The following is a 14664-nucleotide window of genomic DNA, read 5'->3' as shown; positions in this document are numbered from 1 at the left end:
TGAAGTAAGGTGTTTGATAGAAAGTTAAAAACAATGTAGGCAGAAATATGACAGTGTGATACTGGAACAAAAAAAAAAAAAAAAAAAATGTCTTCTTTACTAGTAAAAACCAACATAAATGAAGAGATGAAACCATTCAACACACATAAGAGAAACCTTTTTGAAGACGCAACTCCCCAGCCGACTGCTTTTTAAGTTACGGCATGATCTACTGTGTTGCCTACAATACATTCGGTATGTTATCCCATACGCTGGTAATGGGGTGAACGGAGAAAGTTAAAATGATGAAATGTTAAAGTGGGAAGTGTCACTGAAGATAAAGAAAAAGCTGAGAAAAATAAAAGCCAATGGTAAAAAAAAAAAAAAAGTGAAAAATGTCAGTGAAGAGAAAGCTGAGCAAAATAAAAGCAATGGTAAAAAAGAAGTCAGAAAACTGTTAGAAAAAATATTTTACAGATTAGATTGTGCAAAAATAAAACAAACATTATTTGAAAAATCAAATCCAGAATATAGATAAATACTGAATCAATATGATCAGTGTTATTTTAAGCGTGAGAATCTAGAATAATAGAACTTACAGTACCAACTTAGGATTGCGTCAAACCTAGGAGTGGAATATGTGTTTACTCTAATCAAATTAACTTTTAGTTACAGCAGTAAAATGTTAGTAAAAAGTGTTTAAAATGATATTTATAAAAGGATTTTACAAGGGATAACTTTTAAAAATGAGTTATTTATAAAGTTATTTTACATTAAAAAGTAATAACCCATCCATAATTATTCAAATTACAAAAAACTTAAATTCTAGACGTCGGAATCCTACATTTGATTCGTATAGGAGGATGTGGTCATCGACAACCCTTAGCCTGCCACTGCCAGCAAGAAAGGGGGATTAACATGAAGTCGTTGGCAATTATAGATTTTGAAAATCAAAGCAGTTATAGAAACGATATTTATCAAACACACATGAAATTATTTCTAAAGCTGATTATTTTTAAAATTGAGAAAAAAAGATTAAACTTCCAGCTATGACTATCTAGAACTAATAATAAATTTATTATGGAAAGTGTAAGACATTAATAATTGATGACACTCATTTATGTTACAAACTTGCATTATTTATAAAAAAAAATAATCATCACCACCAAAATGTTTTCGGAAAAAATGGCAACAATGAGCTCGTCTCATTGGTCAAGGTCAGAATATTTGGAAAAATGGAATGTTAAAGGCCACTAACATGATGCCATTTCTTGATAATCAAGTCAAAGATAAGGACAAGGAAAACTGCATCTGCAATGTCCTGTGAGGGACAACCTATATATCCACGGATGTTATAAGTTATTAGATCCGATGATATTGACTTTTAACCAATAACAATTAACAGCAACTCCCAACTTACTCAGTTAAAAGATGATTCAACATCCCTGGCGGCACTTTTGAAAACCAAGTTTCTATATAGGATGATTTTTGTTTTTTTGGTTTTTGGTTTACCTCTTCGGTTATTCCATCACAGTAGGAGTTTACTTTTGGCGTTGGCTGATTTGGAATAATACAAATAATTCTTCGAGGGTTATTGGGATGGCAAAGTTTCTTGGAACAAGGCAAGTCAACGTCCAAGATCGCCGCAGATTCGGGACCTGTTGTTGTTCAGCTTTTACAGGATTTTGTGCTATTGATTTAGGGCCGTAATCGTATTTATCACAGATTTGGTTCCGTGCTGTCCCAAGATCCTAAGCCTTTTATCACAGATATCTCGAACTATGAAGTGAGTTTCTTGCGTGTTTTGTTTTCCAGATTGTTTATTGTTTATGTGCTTTTTATTATTTTTTAAAGAAAAGGTTACGGAGTCGATTGAATTTTAAGAAATTTGTCAGCTGGGATCCAGAGATATTAGAAAATGGGGGATTTCTCTGATAAATGATTTGATTAAGCGTCGACTGTTATCACTGTTGATGGAATAATGTCATTTATTAGTTTTAAGATGGACAACTAACTCTTAGCATATTGAAATAAGATTTTTAGAGAGAAGAGTTGAAGCTATAGGCTATAAATTCTTTTTATATTTCCTTGGATAATTAATGCTACCTTCATTTCAAAACATAATATTGCTTAATAGGATCTATTTCTGTACGTAGCATTTATAGATGTCATATCTTCCACTTCTGATTTACTTCATTGTGAGGTTTAGATGGACTAGAAATATCGCTATGAACATTCCACTTAACAGCATCAGTATAGCATTTAATGTCTTGTTCAATTATACAACTCAAGATTCTTTTCCCACAGACAATGGCATACTCAGATAATCCCAATTTTCATTTCAGTATGTTACTTGTTCTTTAATCATTTTCATGGATTTTTGCTTTGTTGGACAATTTTTCCATCAGCTTTGCCATTATGGATTTGTACTGCAAAACCTCATCTAAATCACTATTTATTTGTATTGATGAAATCATAACTAAGATTTTACATGAATTCTAAACATATTTTTGAGAGGCTTATATATTAGATCAACCGAGATTATGAAGTAATTTGATGACCTATGTTGGTTAGTGGATCAGGATATTAGTGAACTTTAAGTTTTTATCTTTGTTTTAGTATGTAACGATAGGAAGTATTATGTCTTATACCTTTTTCCAAGCCATTTATTTCCCTTGTATAAAAGTTTTACTCTCTGTATTGATCCTGATTCTGTCCCTGGAAATATGTTACCTTTCACAGAACATTAAAGGTTTGGGGGTTTCTCTGTCTCATTCTTATCAACCTGGCTGCTATAATGGAACGTGCTGATGAAAATCTCCTCCTTCTGTTTAAAGAAGTTAGTGAAGCGTTTGATGCTGGGCCATCTGATCTGGGGTATCTCACTTGTAAGGAACTTTGTGCAGGGAGTGGCATCTCCCTTGGCCGGTGTACTTGTTATTAACTATGACCGGCCTTTGGTCCTAACTATTGGCATTTTCTGCTGGGCCTTATCAACTGCTGCAGTGGGAGAAGCCAGCATTTCTTACAGGTTGCAATGTGGAGAGCAGTTAATGGCTTCGGATTGGCAATTGTGATACCGCTCTCCAGTCTTTCATTGCTGATAGTTACAAGGTGGCGTGAGGGGTGCTGGATTTGGGTTACTAAGCCTTGTTGGTACTTTGGGTGGCATAGGAGGTGGCGTTTTAGCAACCATTATGGCTGGTCAGCAGTCTGGGGCATGCCTGGATGGCGCTGTGCCTTCTTTTGATGGCTACATTGAGTGTGCTGATTGGTTGCCTTGTTTCTTGTTTGTTGTTGATCCGAGAAAACAAACTAGTGTCACTCATGTTCTGGTGAAAATTTTGATAGTACAAACCTATTACTTGAGATATTTAGATTTGTCAAATGTTTTAGTGTCTCACAGCCATCTATATTCTTGACCAGTGTTTTCAGCTACCCAAATGCCCTGTGTTTGCGAACTTTACAGCGTATTAAGTAGCATTTATAATTTCCATTAATGTTTCGTAACTCAACTTCTTATTGTTGCAGGGATGAGTTGGTAGAAAAGGGTAATCTACTGTATCATCTGTTTGGCAGGAGTCTGGACAGCTACAAAAGCTGTTATCAAAGTGCCAACATTTCAGATTATAGTCCTGCAAGGCATTGTTGGTTCATTACCATGGACTGCCATGGTGTTCTTTACCATGTGGTTTGAATTAATTGGTTAGCACATAGTGACTTTACTACTTAATTGAGATATACCATATAATCACACTTTAGCTGCCCTGGATTGGAGTACTTAATAAGCTCATTCTAGTTATGCAGAAAGCAGCATTATTGTACTGGGTGTCCCTTTTACAATGTCATTGCATTTACCTCATTCTTTTCATGATGTGTGATGTCTTTGTGTCTTTTGTAGGTTTTGACATAGTAGTACTGCAGCCCTTTAAGTGTATTTGCTGTTGGATGGCATGGGGTCCTTCCTTGGCGGAATAGTAGCAGATCAAATATCACGAATCTACCCCACTCTGGCCGTATTATGTGTGCTCAATTCAGTGCCTTCATGGGTATTCCATTCTCATTGTTCCTTCTTAAGGTGATCCCACAATCAGAAGCAGCTTTACACCTTGCGTTACCCTCTTCTAATGGGCTTAACCATTAGCTGGAATGCCACTGCTGCAAATGGCCTAGTTTGCTGAAGTGGTCCCTGCCAAACACCGGACCATGATTTATGCATTTGATCGTGCTTTCGAAGGATCATCTCTTTCATTTGCTGCTCCTTTGGTGGAATTCTTTCAGAGAATAGTTGGCTATGATTCAAAGTCTATTGATCCGTTAAAGGGTCTGCGCGGGAGGTTTTGCTTTATCAAGGGGCTTTTGTCAATGATGGCTGTTCCATTTGGTTTGTGTTGCCTGTTTTACACGCCCTTGTATAAGCTTTTTCGGCGAGACAAATTTTAAAATACAATTTTTTTATCCAAAATTTATATTTTATTATTATTCAAAACCGATTTTGACCACGACAACTCTCTTTATCATCACTATTTAAACCTTCGATCTCTTTTTTACAAAATTTTTTTTACTCTGACACCTAATTTCTTGTCGATTATCAATCATTGTAAGACTAAGATTTCTTGTTTTTAACTAACTTTTTGCTAATTTCAGTGACAAATATTCAATCAATCACTACTATTTGATCCACCAATCTTCACTCTATAAAAATCTCTCTTACCTTGACCCTGTGTAACTCGTCAAATATCTTAAATTTATTTTGGATATTAAAGGAATATAAATTTTGGGTAAGAACGTGTTATTTTAAAACCTTTTTGTGGGAAAGTGTACCAAGGCAAAACAATTGGTTGGGAAAAAGTCCTTGACTCTTTTAATAATCTATAAACGTTACAGTTGAAACGTCCCTGTGATAGGCTTGACACGGACCTTGAACCTCATCTCACGTGGGTGGGACTTTTTCGTAAACAATTCCACCTTCCACGGCCCTTCATAACTATTAAATTCCACAGAGTTAAGTAAATGAATATGAAATGTACATTAACCAATCATATTAAAACTAATACTGTCTTCAACAACAGCTGATGCTAAATCATTTTACGTATAATATTTTATATTATGGTGTAAAAATGAGTTAAATAACCAGAAGCAAGACCCATTTAGATGAAGTAGTTTTAGTTTGAGTTGTATATTTTAATGTTGTTAGTTTCTTAGAAATTTCTTAAGAGTCGTCATGGGATTAATTAAAAGAAGGTCAACTCGTCCAAATGCATCCCATATTCTTAGGTTACGAATATTTTTTCTTCTTCTCTATTATACACACACCATTCAGTGCCACGATTAACTTGTTTCGTCAACCTTATCTTTCTGTATTTTCTCTAGTTATGGTCGTCATTATGCAATTTCCCTTTCTGTTCGAGTTTACGCAAGTTTTATTGACAAAATAATATGGGAAAAATGTTCATGATTCCAGACCAGGCTTGGTCCTGGGCCTGAGACCTAGGAGTATCTAAAACTGGTTGACCTTTACAATAGAAATCAACTGAAAGAGGGCTAGTTTAGGAGCCCATTGGGTTTCTGTTGGGCATGTATTAAGATAGAAGCCCATTAATTTCTATAACTTTGAAACTTGATTTCTCAAATGATTTGCTCTTAATTTGATTAAATTTATCCACATTAGTTTATCATTACATTGCATTGCTCCCATGAGAATCGTACAGACAAATCATTTTTTTATATTAAAAACAATAATAATCAAATGAGTAAACAACATATTCCCACCCAAAGTTTGACCAAATCCCATGTTGGTACCACAAGTTCCATTTATTCCAAATTCTCACCCTTAAAGTAACAGGAAATTGTTAAATATAATGGCTTAGGGGTAAATTGGTCATTTCATAGAGAAGGGGCACATTAGCAGATCGTCGCCCCTAACAAAGATCCGGTGCACGTTAGCAACATCACCGCCGATGTTTTTCGCCCTTTTCCGGCGATTCTTCCACCTAAAATCACATTTGTCACCACCATTCGAACCCTCATCCTCCCCTCTACAAAACCATACCCTTGAAAACCCCTCATCACACGCCGATCTCCAGCCACGACAGCCGCCACATTCTACTGGTTTTCGTCGATGTCCACCAGCGAATGGCCACTAAACGGTTGCTGGGACATAGGGGGTTTTGTAGATTAGGAGACGCTGGTTGCAGTGGTGACGTCGAATTAGATTTTCATTACCGGAATCCAGTGAAGAATGACGAAAACCTAAGCTTGACGACACCGGCGATTGGAGGGCCCAATAAGTCGGGAACCAGAGGGGTTTTGGACGACGGACGATGGGGAAGGTGATGGAGGTGACTAGGGGTTTCGCCGGCATCAGAAATAGCCTAGATCCAGTGAAAACCGAGACGGTGCACAGTCACTGAGGGTGTAATTGATATAATTTCAAAATAAGATGGTTAATTTTATAATTTTAATAATTTAGGGGTTAAAAATAATTTATTAATTTGGGGTTAAAAGGCATTATGGTGATTGCACCCTCACTATCCTAAAAAATATTAACAGTGGGTGCGTTTGGTTTATTATTTTGGATAGGGTTATGATTACGAGAATATGATTTGCAGAATATGTGTTTAGTAGAGTATTTTGACCTTGATATTTGTGTTGAATATTTGATTAATATATTTATAAATGATTTATTAATATAATATTTTGTTGCATTTTGTTAAAATAATATATTATTATATATATAACTTATCAAGTTACATTTTAATAATACTAAATATTTTATTGGTAATTTTGTCACCCGTAGATATTAAAAAACAAAAACCCATGTTAATTTCAAGTACTAATCTAACTGTTTAAAAACATCACATTAATACATATATAACAAAAGTACTAATTATCAATCCTTACAATCATTATTACACGTATACTCCATTAACAGTTACGGCATGATCTACTGTGTTGCCTACAATACATTCGTTATGTTATCCCCATACGCTGGTAATGGTGGTGAACGGAGAAAGTTAAAAATGATGAAATGTTAAAGTGGGAAGTGTCACTGAAGAATAAAGAAAAAGCTGAGAAAAATAAAAGCCAATGGTAAAAAAAAAAAAAAAGTGAAAAATGTCAGTGAAGAGAAAGCTGAGCAAAATAAAAGCAATGGTAAAAAAGAAAGTCAGAAAACTGTTAGAAAAAATATTTTACAGATTAGATTGTGCAAATAATAAAACAAACATTATTTGAAAAATCAAATCCAGAATATAGATAATAATACTGAATCAAATATGATCAGTGTTATTTTAAGCGTGAGAATCTAGAATAAATAGAACTTACAGTACCAACTTAGGATTGCGTCAAACCTTAGGAGTGGAAATATGTCGTTTACTCTAATCAAATTAACTTTTAAGTTACAGCAGTAAAATTGTTTAGTAAAAAGTGTTTAAAACTGACTATTTATAAAAGGATTTTACAAGGGATAACTTTTAAAAATGAGTATTTATAAAGTTTATTTTACATTGTAAAAAGTCAAATATACCCATCCATAATTATTCAAATTACAAAATAAACTTAAATTCTAGACGTTCGGAATCCTACATTTGATTCGTATAAGGATGTGGTCATCGACAACCCCTTAGGCCTGCCAGCAAGAACGGGTGGATTAACATGAAGTCGTTGGCAATTATAGATTTTGAAAATCAAAGCAGTTATAGAAACGATATTTATCAAACACACATGAAATTATTTCTAAAGCTGATTATTTTTAAAATTGAGAAAAAAATGATTAAACTTCCAGCTATGACTATCTAGAACTAATAATAAATTTATTATGGAAAGTGTTAAGACATTAATAAGTTGATGACACCTCATTTATGTTACAAACTTGCATTATTTATAAAAAAAAATAATCATCACCCCCAAAATGTTTTCGGAAACAAATGGCAACAATGAGCTTGTCTCATTGGTCAAGGTTACAGAATATTTGGAAAAATGGAATGTTAAAGGCCACTAACATGATGCCATTTCCTTGATAATCAAGTCAAAGATAAGGACAAAGGAAAACTGCATCTGCAATGTCCTGTGAGGGACAACCTTATATATCCACGGATGTTAATCAAAGTTATTAGATCCGATGATATTGACTTTCTAACCAATTAACAATTAACAGCAACTCCCAACTTACTCAGTTAAAAAGATGATTCAACATCCCTGGCGCCACTTTTGAAAACCAAGTTTCCATATAAGGATGATTTTATGTTTTTTGGGTTTTTGGTTTACCTCTTCGGTTATTCCATCACAGTAGGAGTTTTGACTTTTGGCGTTGGCTGATTTGGAATAATTACAAATAATTCTTCGAGGGTTATTGGGATGGCAAGAGTTTCCTTGGAACAAGGCAAGTCAACGTCCAAGATCGCCGCAGATTCTGGGACCTGTTGTTGTTCAGCTTTTACAGGAGTTTTGTGCTATTGATTTATGGGCCGTAATCGTATTTATCACAGATTTGGTTCCGGTGCTGTCCCAAGATCTAAGCCTTTTTATCACAGATATCTCGATACTATGAAGTGAGTTTCTTGCGTGTTTTTGTTTTCCAGATTGTTTATTGTTTATGTGCTTTTTTATTATTTTTTTTTAAAGAAAATGGTTATGGAGTCGATTGAATTTTAAGAAATTTGTTCAGCTGGGATCCAGATGATATTAGAAAATGGAGGGATTTCTCTGATAAATGATTTGATTAAGCGTCTGTTGATTTGGAGTCTGATACTTTATCACTGTTGATGGAATAAATGTCATTTATTAGTTTTAAGATGGACAACTAACTCTTAGCATATTTGAAATAAGATTTTTAGAGTGGAAGAGTTGAAGCTATAGGCTATAAAATTCTTTTTATATTTCCTTGGATAATTAATGCTACCTTCATTTCTAAAACATAACTATTGCTTAATAGATGATCTATTTCTGTACGTAGCATTTATAGATGATCTATATCTTCCACTTCTGAATTTACTTCAATTGTGAGGTTTAGATGGACTAGAAATCATCGCTATGAACATTCCACTTAACAGCATCAGTATAGCATTTAATGTCTTGTTCAATTATACAACTCAAGATTCTTTTTCCCACATGACAATGGCATACTCAGATAATCCCAATTTTTCATTTCAGTATGGTTACTTGTTCTTTTAATTCATTTTCATGGATTTTTGCTTTGTTGGACAATTTTTTCCATCTAGCTTTGCCATTATGGATTTTGTACTGCAAAACCTCATCTAAATCACTATTTATTTTGTATTGATGAAATCATAACTAAGATTTTACATGTAATTCTAAACATATTTTTGAGAGGTCTTATATATTAGATCAACCGAGATTTATGAAGTAATTTGCATGACCTATGTTGGTTAGTGGATCATGGAATATTTAGTGAACTTTTTAAGTTTTTATCTTCCTGTTTTATGTATGTTCAACGATAGGAAGTATTATGTCTTATACCTTTTTCCAAGCCATTTATTTCCCTTGTATATAAAAGTTTTACTCTCTGTATTGATCCTGATTTCTGTCCCTTGGAAATATGTTCACTTTTCACAGAACATTAAAGGTTTTGGGGGTTTCTCTGTCTCTCATTCTTATCAACCTGGCTGCTATAATGGAACGTGCTGATGAAAATCTCCTCCCTTCTGTTTATAAAGAAGTTAGTGAAGCGTTTGATGCTGGGCCATCTGATCTGGGGTATCTCACATTTGTAAGGAACTTTGTGCAGGGAGTGGCATCTCCCTTGGCCGGTGTACTTGTTATTAACTATGACCGGCCTTTGGTCCTAACTATTGGCATTTTCTGCTGGGCCTTATCAACTGCTGCAGTGGGAGCAAGCCAGCATTTCTTACAGGTTGCAATGTGGAGAGCAGTTAATGGCTTCGGATTGGCAATTGTGATACCAGCTCTCCAGTCTTTCATTGCTGATAGTTACAAGGATGGCGTGAGGGGTGCTGGATTTGGGTTACTAAGCCTTGTTGGTACTTTGGGTGGCATAGGAGGTGGCGTTTTAGCAACCATTATGGCTGGTCAGCAGTTCTGGGGCATGCCTGGATGGCGCTGTGCCTTCATTTTGATGGCTACATTGAGTGTGCTGATTGGTTGCCTTGTTTTCTTGTTTGTTGTTGATCCGAGAAAACAAACTAGTGTCACTCATGTATCTGGTGAAAATTTTGATAGGTACAAACCTATTACTTGAGATTATTTAGATTTGTCAAATGTTTTAGTGTCTCACAGCCATCTATATTCGTTGACCATGTGTTTTCAGCTACCCAAATGCCCTGTGTTTGCGAACTTTACAGCGTATTAAGTAGCATTTATAATTTCCATTAATGTTTCGTAACTCAACTTCTTATTGTTGCAGGGATGAGTTGGTAGAAAAGGGTAATGCTACTGTATCATCTGTTTGGCAGGAGTCTTGGACAGCTACAAAAGCTGTTATCAAAGTGCCAACATTTCAGATTATAGTCCTGCAAGGCATTGTTGGTTCATTACCCTGGACTGCCATGGTGTTCTTTACCATGTGGTTTGAATTAATTGGTTAGCACATATGTGAACTTTACTACTTAATTGAGAATATACCATATAATCACATCTTTAGCTGCCACTGGATTGGAGTACTTAATAAGCTCATTCTAGTTATGCAGAAAGCAGCATTATTGTACTGGGTGTCCCTTTTACAATTGTCATTGCATTTTACCTCATTTCTTTTCATGATGTGTGATGACTTTGTGTCCTTTTGTAGGTTTTGATCATAGTAGTACTGCAGCCCTTTTAAGTGTATTTGCTGTTGGATGTGCATTGGGGTCCTTCCTTGGCGGAATAGTAGCAGATCAAATATCACGAATCTACCCGCACTCTGGCCGTATTATGTGTGCTCAATTCAGTGCCTTCATGGGTATTCCATTCTCATTGTTCCTTCTTAAGGTGATCCCACAATCAGTAAGCAGCTATTACACCTTTGCTGTTACCCTTCTTCTAATGGGCTTAACCATTAGCTGGAATGCCACTGCTGCAAATGGCCCTATGTTTGCTGAAGTGGTCCCTGCCAAACACCGGACCATGATTTATGCATTTGATCGTGCTTTCGAAGGATCATTCTCTTCATTTGCTGCTCCTTTGGTTGGAATTCTTTCAGAGAACATGTTTGGCTATGATTCAAAGTCTATTGATCCGGTTAAAGGGTCTGCGCGGGAGGCTTTTGCTTTATCACAGGGGCTTTTGTCAATGATGGCTGTTCCATTTGGTTTGTGTTGCCTGTTTTACACGCCCTTGTATAAGCTTTTTCGGCGAGACCGTGAGAATGCTAGATTGGCCAGTTTAAAAGAGGAAGAGATGTTTTGAAAGGCTCTATTTCAGTTGACTGCACTGTCAATCATAACTTCTCAACTCTAGGACATTTTACTGAGAATTCGATTCAATTTTTCTTCTCAAACTGAAGAGGGACTTCAGCTGACATGTCTGCTGATTGGTGTAGGACAACTGTCGAGAGAATAATCCTTTTTCCTGATTTAATGCAAACAGGTTGGTTGTAATGAACTTGTTTAGATTAATTTTGATTCACACTAATCATCAAGGTAGAACATATGCAAGTCCAACATTATCTGCGTTAAAATTTCTGGGGATAGTCAGGATGATGTAGATAACTAGATGGGCTGCGTTTACAACTAAACAGCTTGACGTGAATTTCTGTAGTTGAATTGCTTTGCATACAGAATGATACCCCTACTATGCAAATTAATGAGACACATCCAAGTTCATGTTAGCTAAGCCCCAAGGTTTCCCGGTTACTATCCTGTAAGATACTTAGCATGGTTGTGCAGCTAATGAGGAACAGCAACCAACTGAGACTGTTTTTATGATCATAAAACCATTTTGGCAAATCGTGAGGAATTTGATCAGATAACTCTGGTTTTGATTTGGCTCTTATTCGTTGGATGGTAGTTTTGGTATAGCAGTGCTGCCTAATAATACTATTCTGTTGATTTATATAGATGGTTCAGGCAAATTCTAGAGCCCTTGGTTTCTTCTTTTTCCTGTTCCATTTGAATCGTCATCACGTGCTTAGCTGTTATTTTCACATGTTTTCAAACAATTTAAATATGAATGGTGTTTTAAATGTCTCGAAAGGACACATGATGAGATTAGGTTTTGTCTGGTCTGGTCTGTATTCAAAGTTGGCCAAACATCATTAATTCAATGGTGTGAATCTGCATATTCATTTTAAGCTAATGGAGTACTGGAGAAGAGATTTTCCATTTTCCTACTACATTGGGAACTCGGGTCCAGGACTCATGCGTGTCTGTAGCGCAGAGACACAGGATAAAATCGAATCTGGGGTTGTTGAAAATGATAATAACATATCACATGCCAACAGACAGAAATGACATCAACATAGTTTAACAGGTAAGCCGTGCTTTTTTTGGGATCATAAGTGGTTGGTCTTTTTTAAGGAATCCAGGTCCTTCCAGGAAAATACAGCAAAAGCATAACTTGAAAATTAGAATTAGCAGATAAATGTTACAACCCACCACCATAGTGGCATTTACATACACGATTCGAAATATTCATCCCCAATATACCCACCTTCCAAAGCCATTCTCACATTTGCCTCGAACACATGTGGATGGTCCCTCAACATATCAGCAGCGTCATGATTGAGGGGATCCTCACAATTTGGTTCCTGCATACATAAATTAATGCAACCAAAAAAGTTAGAACAAATAAAATCTATATGTCATATTAACTTAAGACAAAAGACACACACAGAATGATAGCGTATTACCGTGAAGAGATGATACAATCCGTAAATGATAGTGTTAATATTCAGCACAGGTTTCCAATCTTCTCGCAAGACATTGAGGCAAACGTTTCCTTCCAAGTCAATATTGGGATGGAAGACCTGAAGGTTTGATGCAAATTTGTAAAAAGCCAAAAAACATAGCACCATATGAATGTTAAGTATATGGTGAAAAATTAACAGGATGGAGATGGAATGCTCTACCTTGGTCTTGCACTTAACCCTTGGCGCATCATGTGGATAGATAGGGGGAACTTCGAAAGAGAACAAGAACGTCCCATCTCTGTAGCAACAATTTGGAAAGGATTTAATCAAACAACACTGAATATTGAGACACACAGAACAGAGGAACCTTGCTTTCTTTGAAGTAGGGAAATTGCAGGAATTAAATTTCAGCAAAATGCCAATGCCTTTTGTTTGAGTTGAAACTATGGACAAGGGACATAAAAAAACTCCTTACTTGTAATACCCTCCATCAGGCTTAATTGAGATCTCAAAATTCATCAAGTCGTCCTTGCCATTGGGGAATGTTATGTTGCAAGAATCAGGTAAGTTCAGCTCAGTGATATCTATGACAAGTAAAATGCCAAGATTTATGTTAGGAATACAGGCATTAAGTAAATGATGAAGAACTGAGAAGACAAAGTTAAAAGACTTTCCTTGGGAAAAAAAACAACTCAAATCTCTGTTCGATGAATCTTGTGTACTTTTCCACCTCATCTTACAAAACTTAACCCAGCAAAATTATAATAAAGTAAATAATATTTCTTCATCCTGTCCTTCTTCTTACACTTGAAGTAAGGTGTTTGATAGAAAGTTAAAAACAATGTAGGCAGAAATATGACAGTGTGATACTGGAACAAAAAAAAAAAAAAAAAAAATGTCTTCTTTACTAGTAAAAACCAACATAAATGAAGAGATGAAACCATTCAACACACATAAGAGAAACCTTTTTGAAGACGCAACTCCCCAGCCGACTGCTTTTTAACAGGTACAACNCCGTTGTTTTCCCATGTTTTGCAGGACCTAGGTGAGGACACTGTCGGATGGATGTCGGCGTGCGAGGAGGAGTGGCTACACTGTCCCTGATGTTTTGATGACTTTTTGTATACGTTATATATATTTTGTGTAAAAATGCATATGTTTGTAAAGAGTATGTATATATGTTTAATAAAAGAAAAACTTGGGCCCAATTTCTTTATCTTATTTTATATGTATTTCCTTATAATCTTTTGAGTAGTAGTGGCTATTACATAGAATTTCCAGATCGCAGGGGTGAAATTGTCAATTTTTAAACATGTATGGGGTAAAAGTAATTTTATAAATATTGGGGGTGTTTTAATTTATTACATTAGGGGTAGCCAACCGATTGGGTCAAACAGGGTTGGGTCGGTCATACAGGGTCAACCTGACCCAAAAAGTCAAAGTGGGTCATGCGACTCGAGTAGGTCAACTCGGGTCAACTCAACCTAGGCAAACAGAGTCACTTGACCCGATGAACATGGTTTAGCCCGACCCGCTTACTGACACAGTCAACTCACCCCAGTCAACACTGACCATTGACAATGCGTGTAGAGGCGCGTGATAGTGTTTCTTGGTGCATGGAAGTGATATTCCTGCACATGATAGTGCGTGAGAGCACGTATAGGTGCGTGAAAGCGCGGGAGTGGTGTTTATGGCGCTTGAATGCGAGTGAGACTATTTTTTGGCGTGTGATCGTGTTTTCCAACGTGTGAAGGTGATCTTCCAGCACGTGGCAGCATGTGCGAGCATGTATGGGGGCATGTCAAAGCATGATGTGATGTTTTCGGCGCGCGAGAGTGGTGTGACTTTTTTTTGGAGCATGTGGTTGCGCGTAAGGCTAT

The 14664-nt window shown here is 36.1% G+C and overlaps 2 protein-coding genes and 1 pseudogene across 2 annotated transcripts; 2 read left to right on the top strand and 1 right to left on the bottom strand.

Annotated features, from left to right (window-relative positions):
• The first annotated feature begins 1578 nt into the window (after positions 1 to 1578).
• LOC116107029 lies at positions 1579 to 4422 on the top strand (annotated as a pseudogene).
• A 3491-nt stretch (positions 4423 to 7913) lies between these two features.
• LOC116107077 lies at positions 7914 to 11584 on the top strand. Its single transcript, XM_031393372.1, has 4 exons — positions 7914 to 8531; positions 9556 to 10179; positions 10364 to 10539; positions 10745 to 11584. The coding sequence occupies exons 1-4, from the start codon at positions 8443 to 8445 to the stop codon at positions 11341 to 11343; spliced, it is 1488 nt and encodes a 495-aa protein (XP_031249232.1). The 5' UTR covers positions 7914 to 8442; the 3' UTR covers positions 11344 to 11584.
• Positions 11585 to 12343: 759 nt separating this feature from the next.
• LOC116107028 (NEDD8-conjugating enzyme Ubc12-like) lies at positions 12344 to 14359 on the bottom strand. Its single transcript, XM_031393332.1, has 6 exons — positions 14328 to 14359; positions 13749 to 13825; positions 13260 to 13368; positions 13004 to 13082; positions 12785 to 12901; positions 12344 to 12682 (listed from the first exon to the last, which is right to left on the bottom strand). The coding sequence occupies exons 1-6, from the start codon at positions 14357 to 14359 to the stop codon at positions 12545 to 12547; spliced, it is 552 nt and encodes a 183-aa protein (XP_031249192.1). The 3' UTR covers positions 12344 to 12544.
• Between the last annotated feature and the right edge of the window lie 305 nt (positions 14360 to 14664).

The sequence above is a fragment of the Pistacia vera genome, unplaced genomic scaffold, assembly GCF_008641045.1.
Source record: "Pistacia vera cultivar Batoury unplaced genomic scaffold, PisVer_v2 Contig526, whole genome shotgun sequence".
Classification (NCBI taxonomy): Eukaryota; Viridiplantae; Streptophyta; class Magnoliopsida; order Sapindales; family Anacardiaceae; genus Pistacia; species Pistacia vera.
Note: the sequence above shows the minus strand (reverse complement) of the source record. Positions and strands in the feature narration are given on the sequence as shown.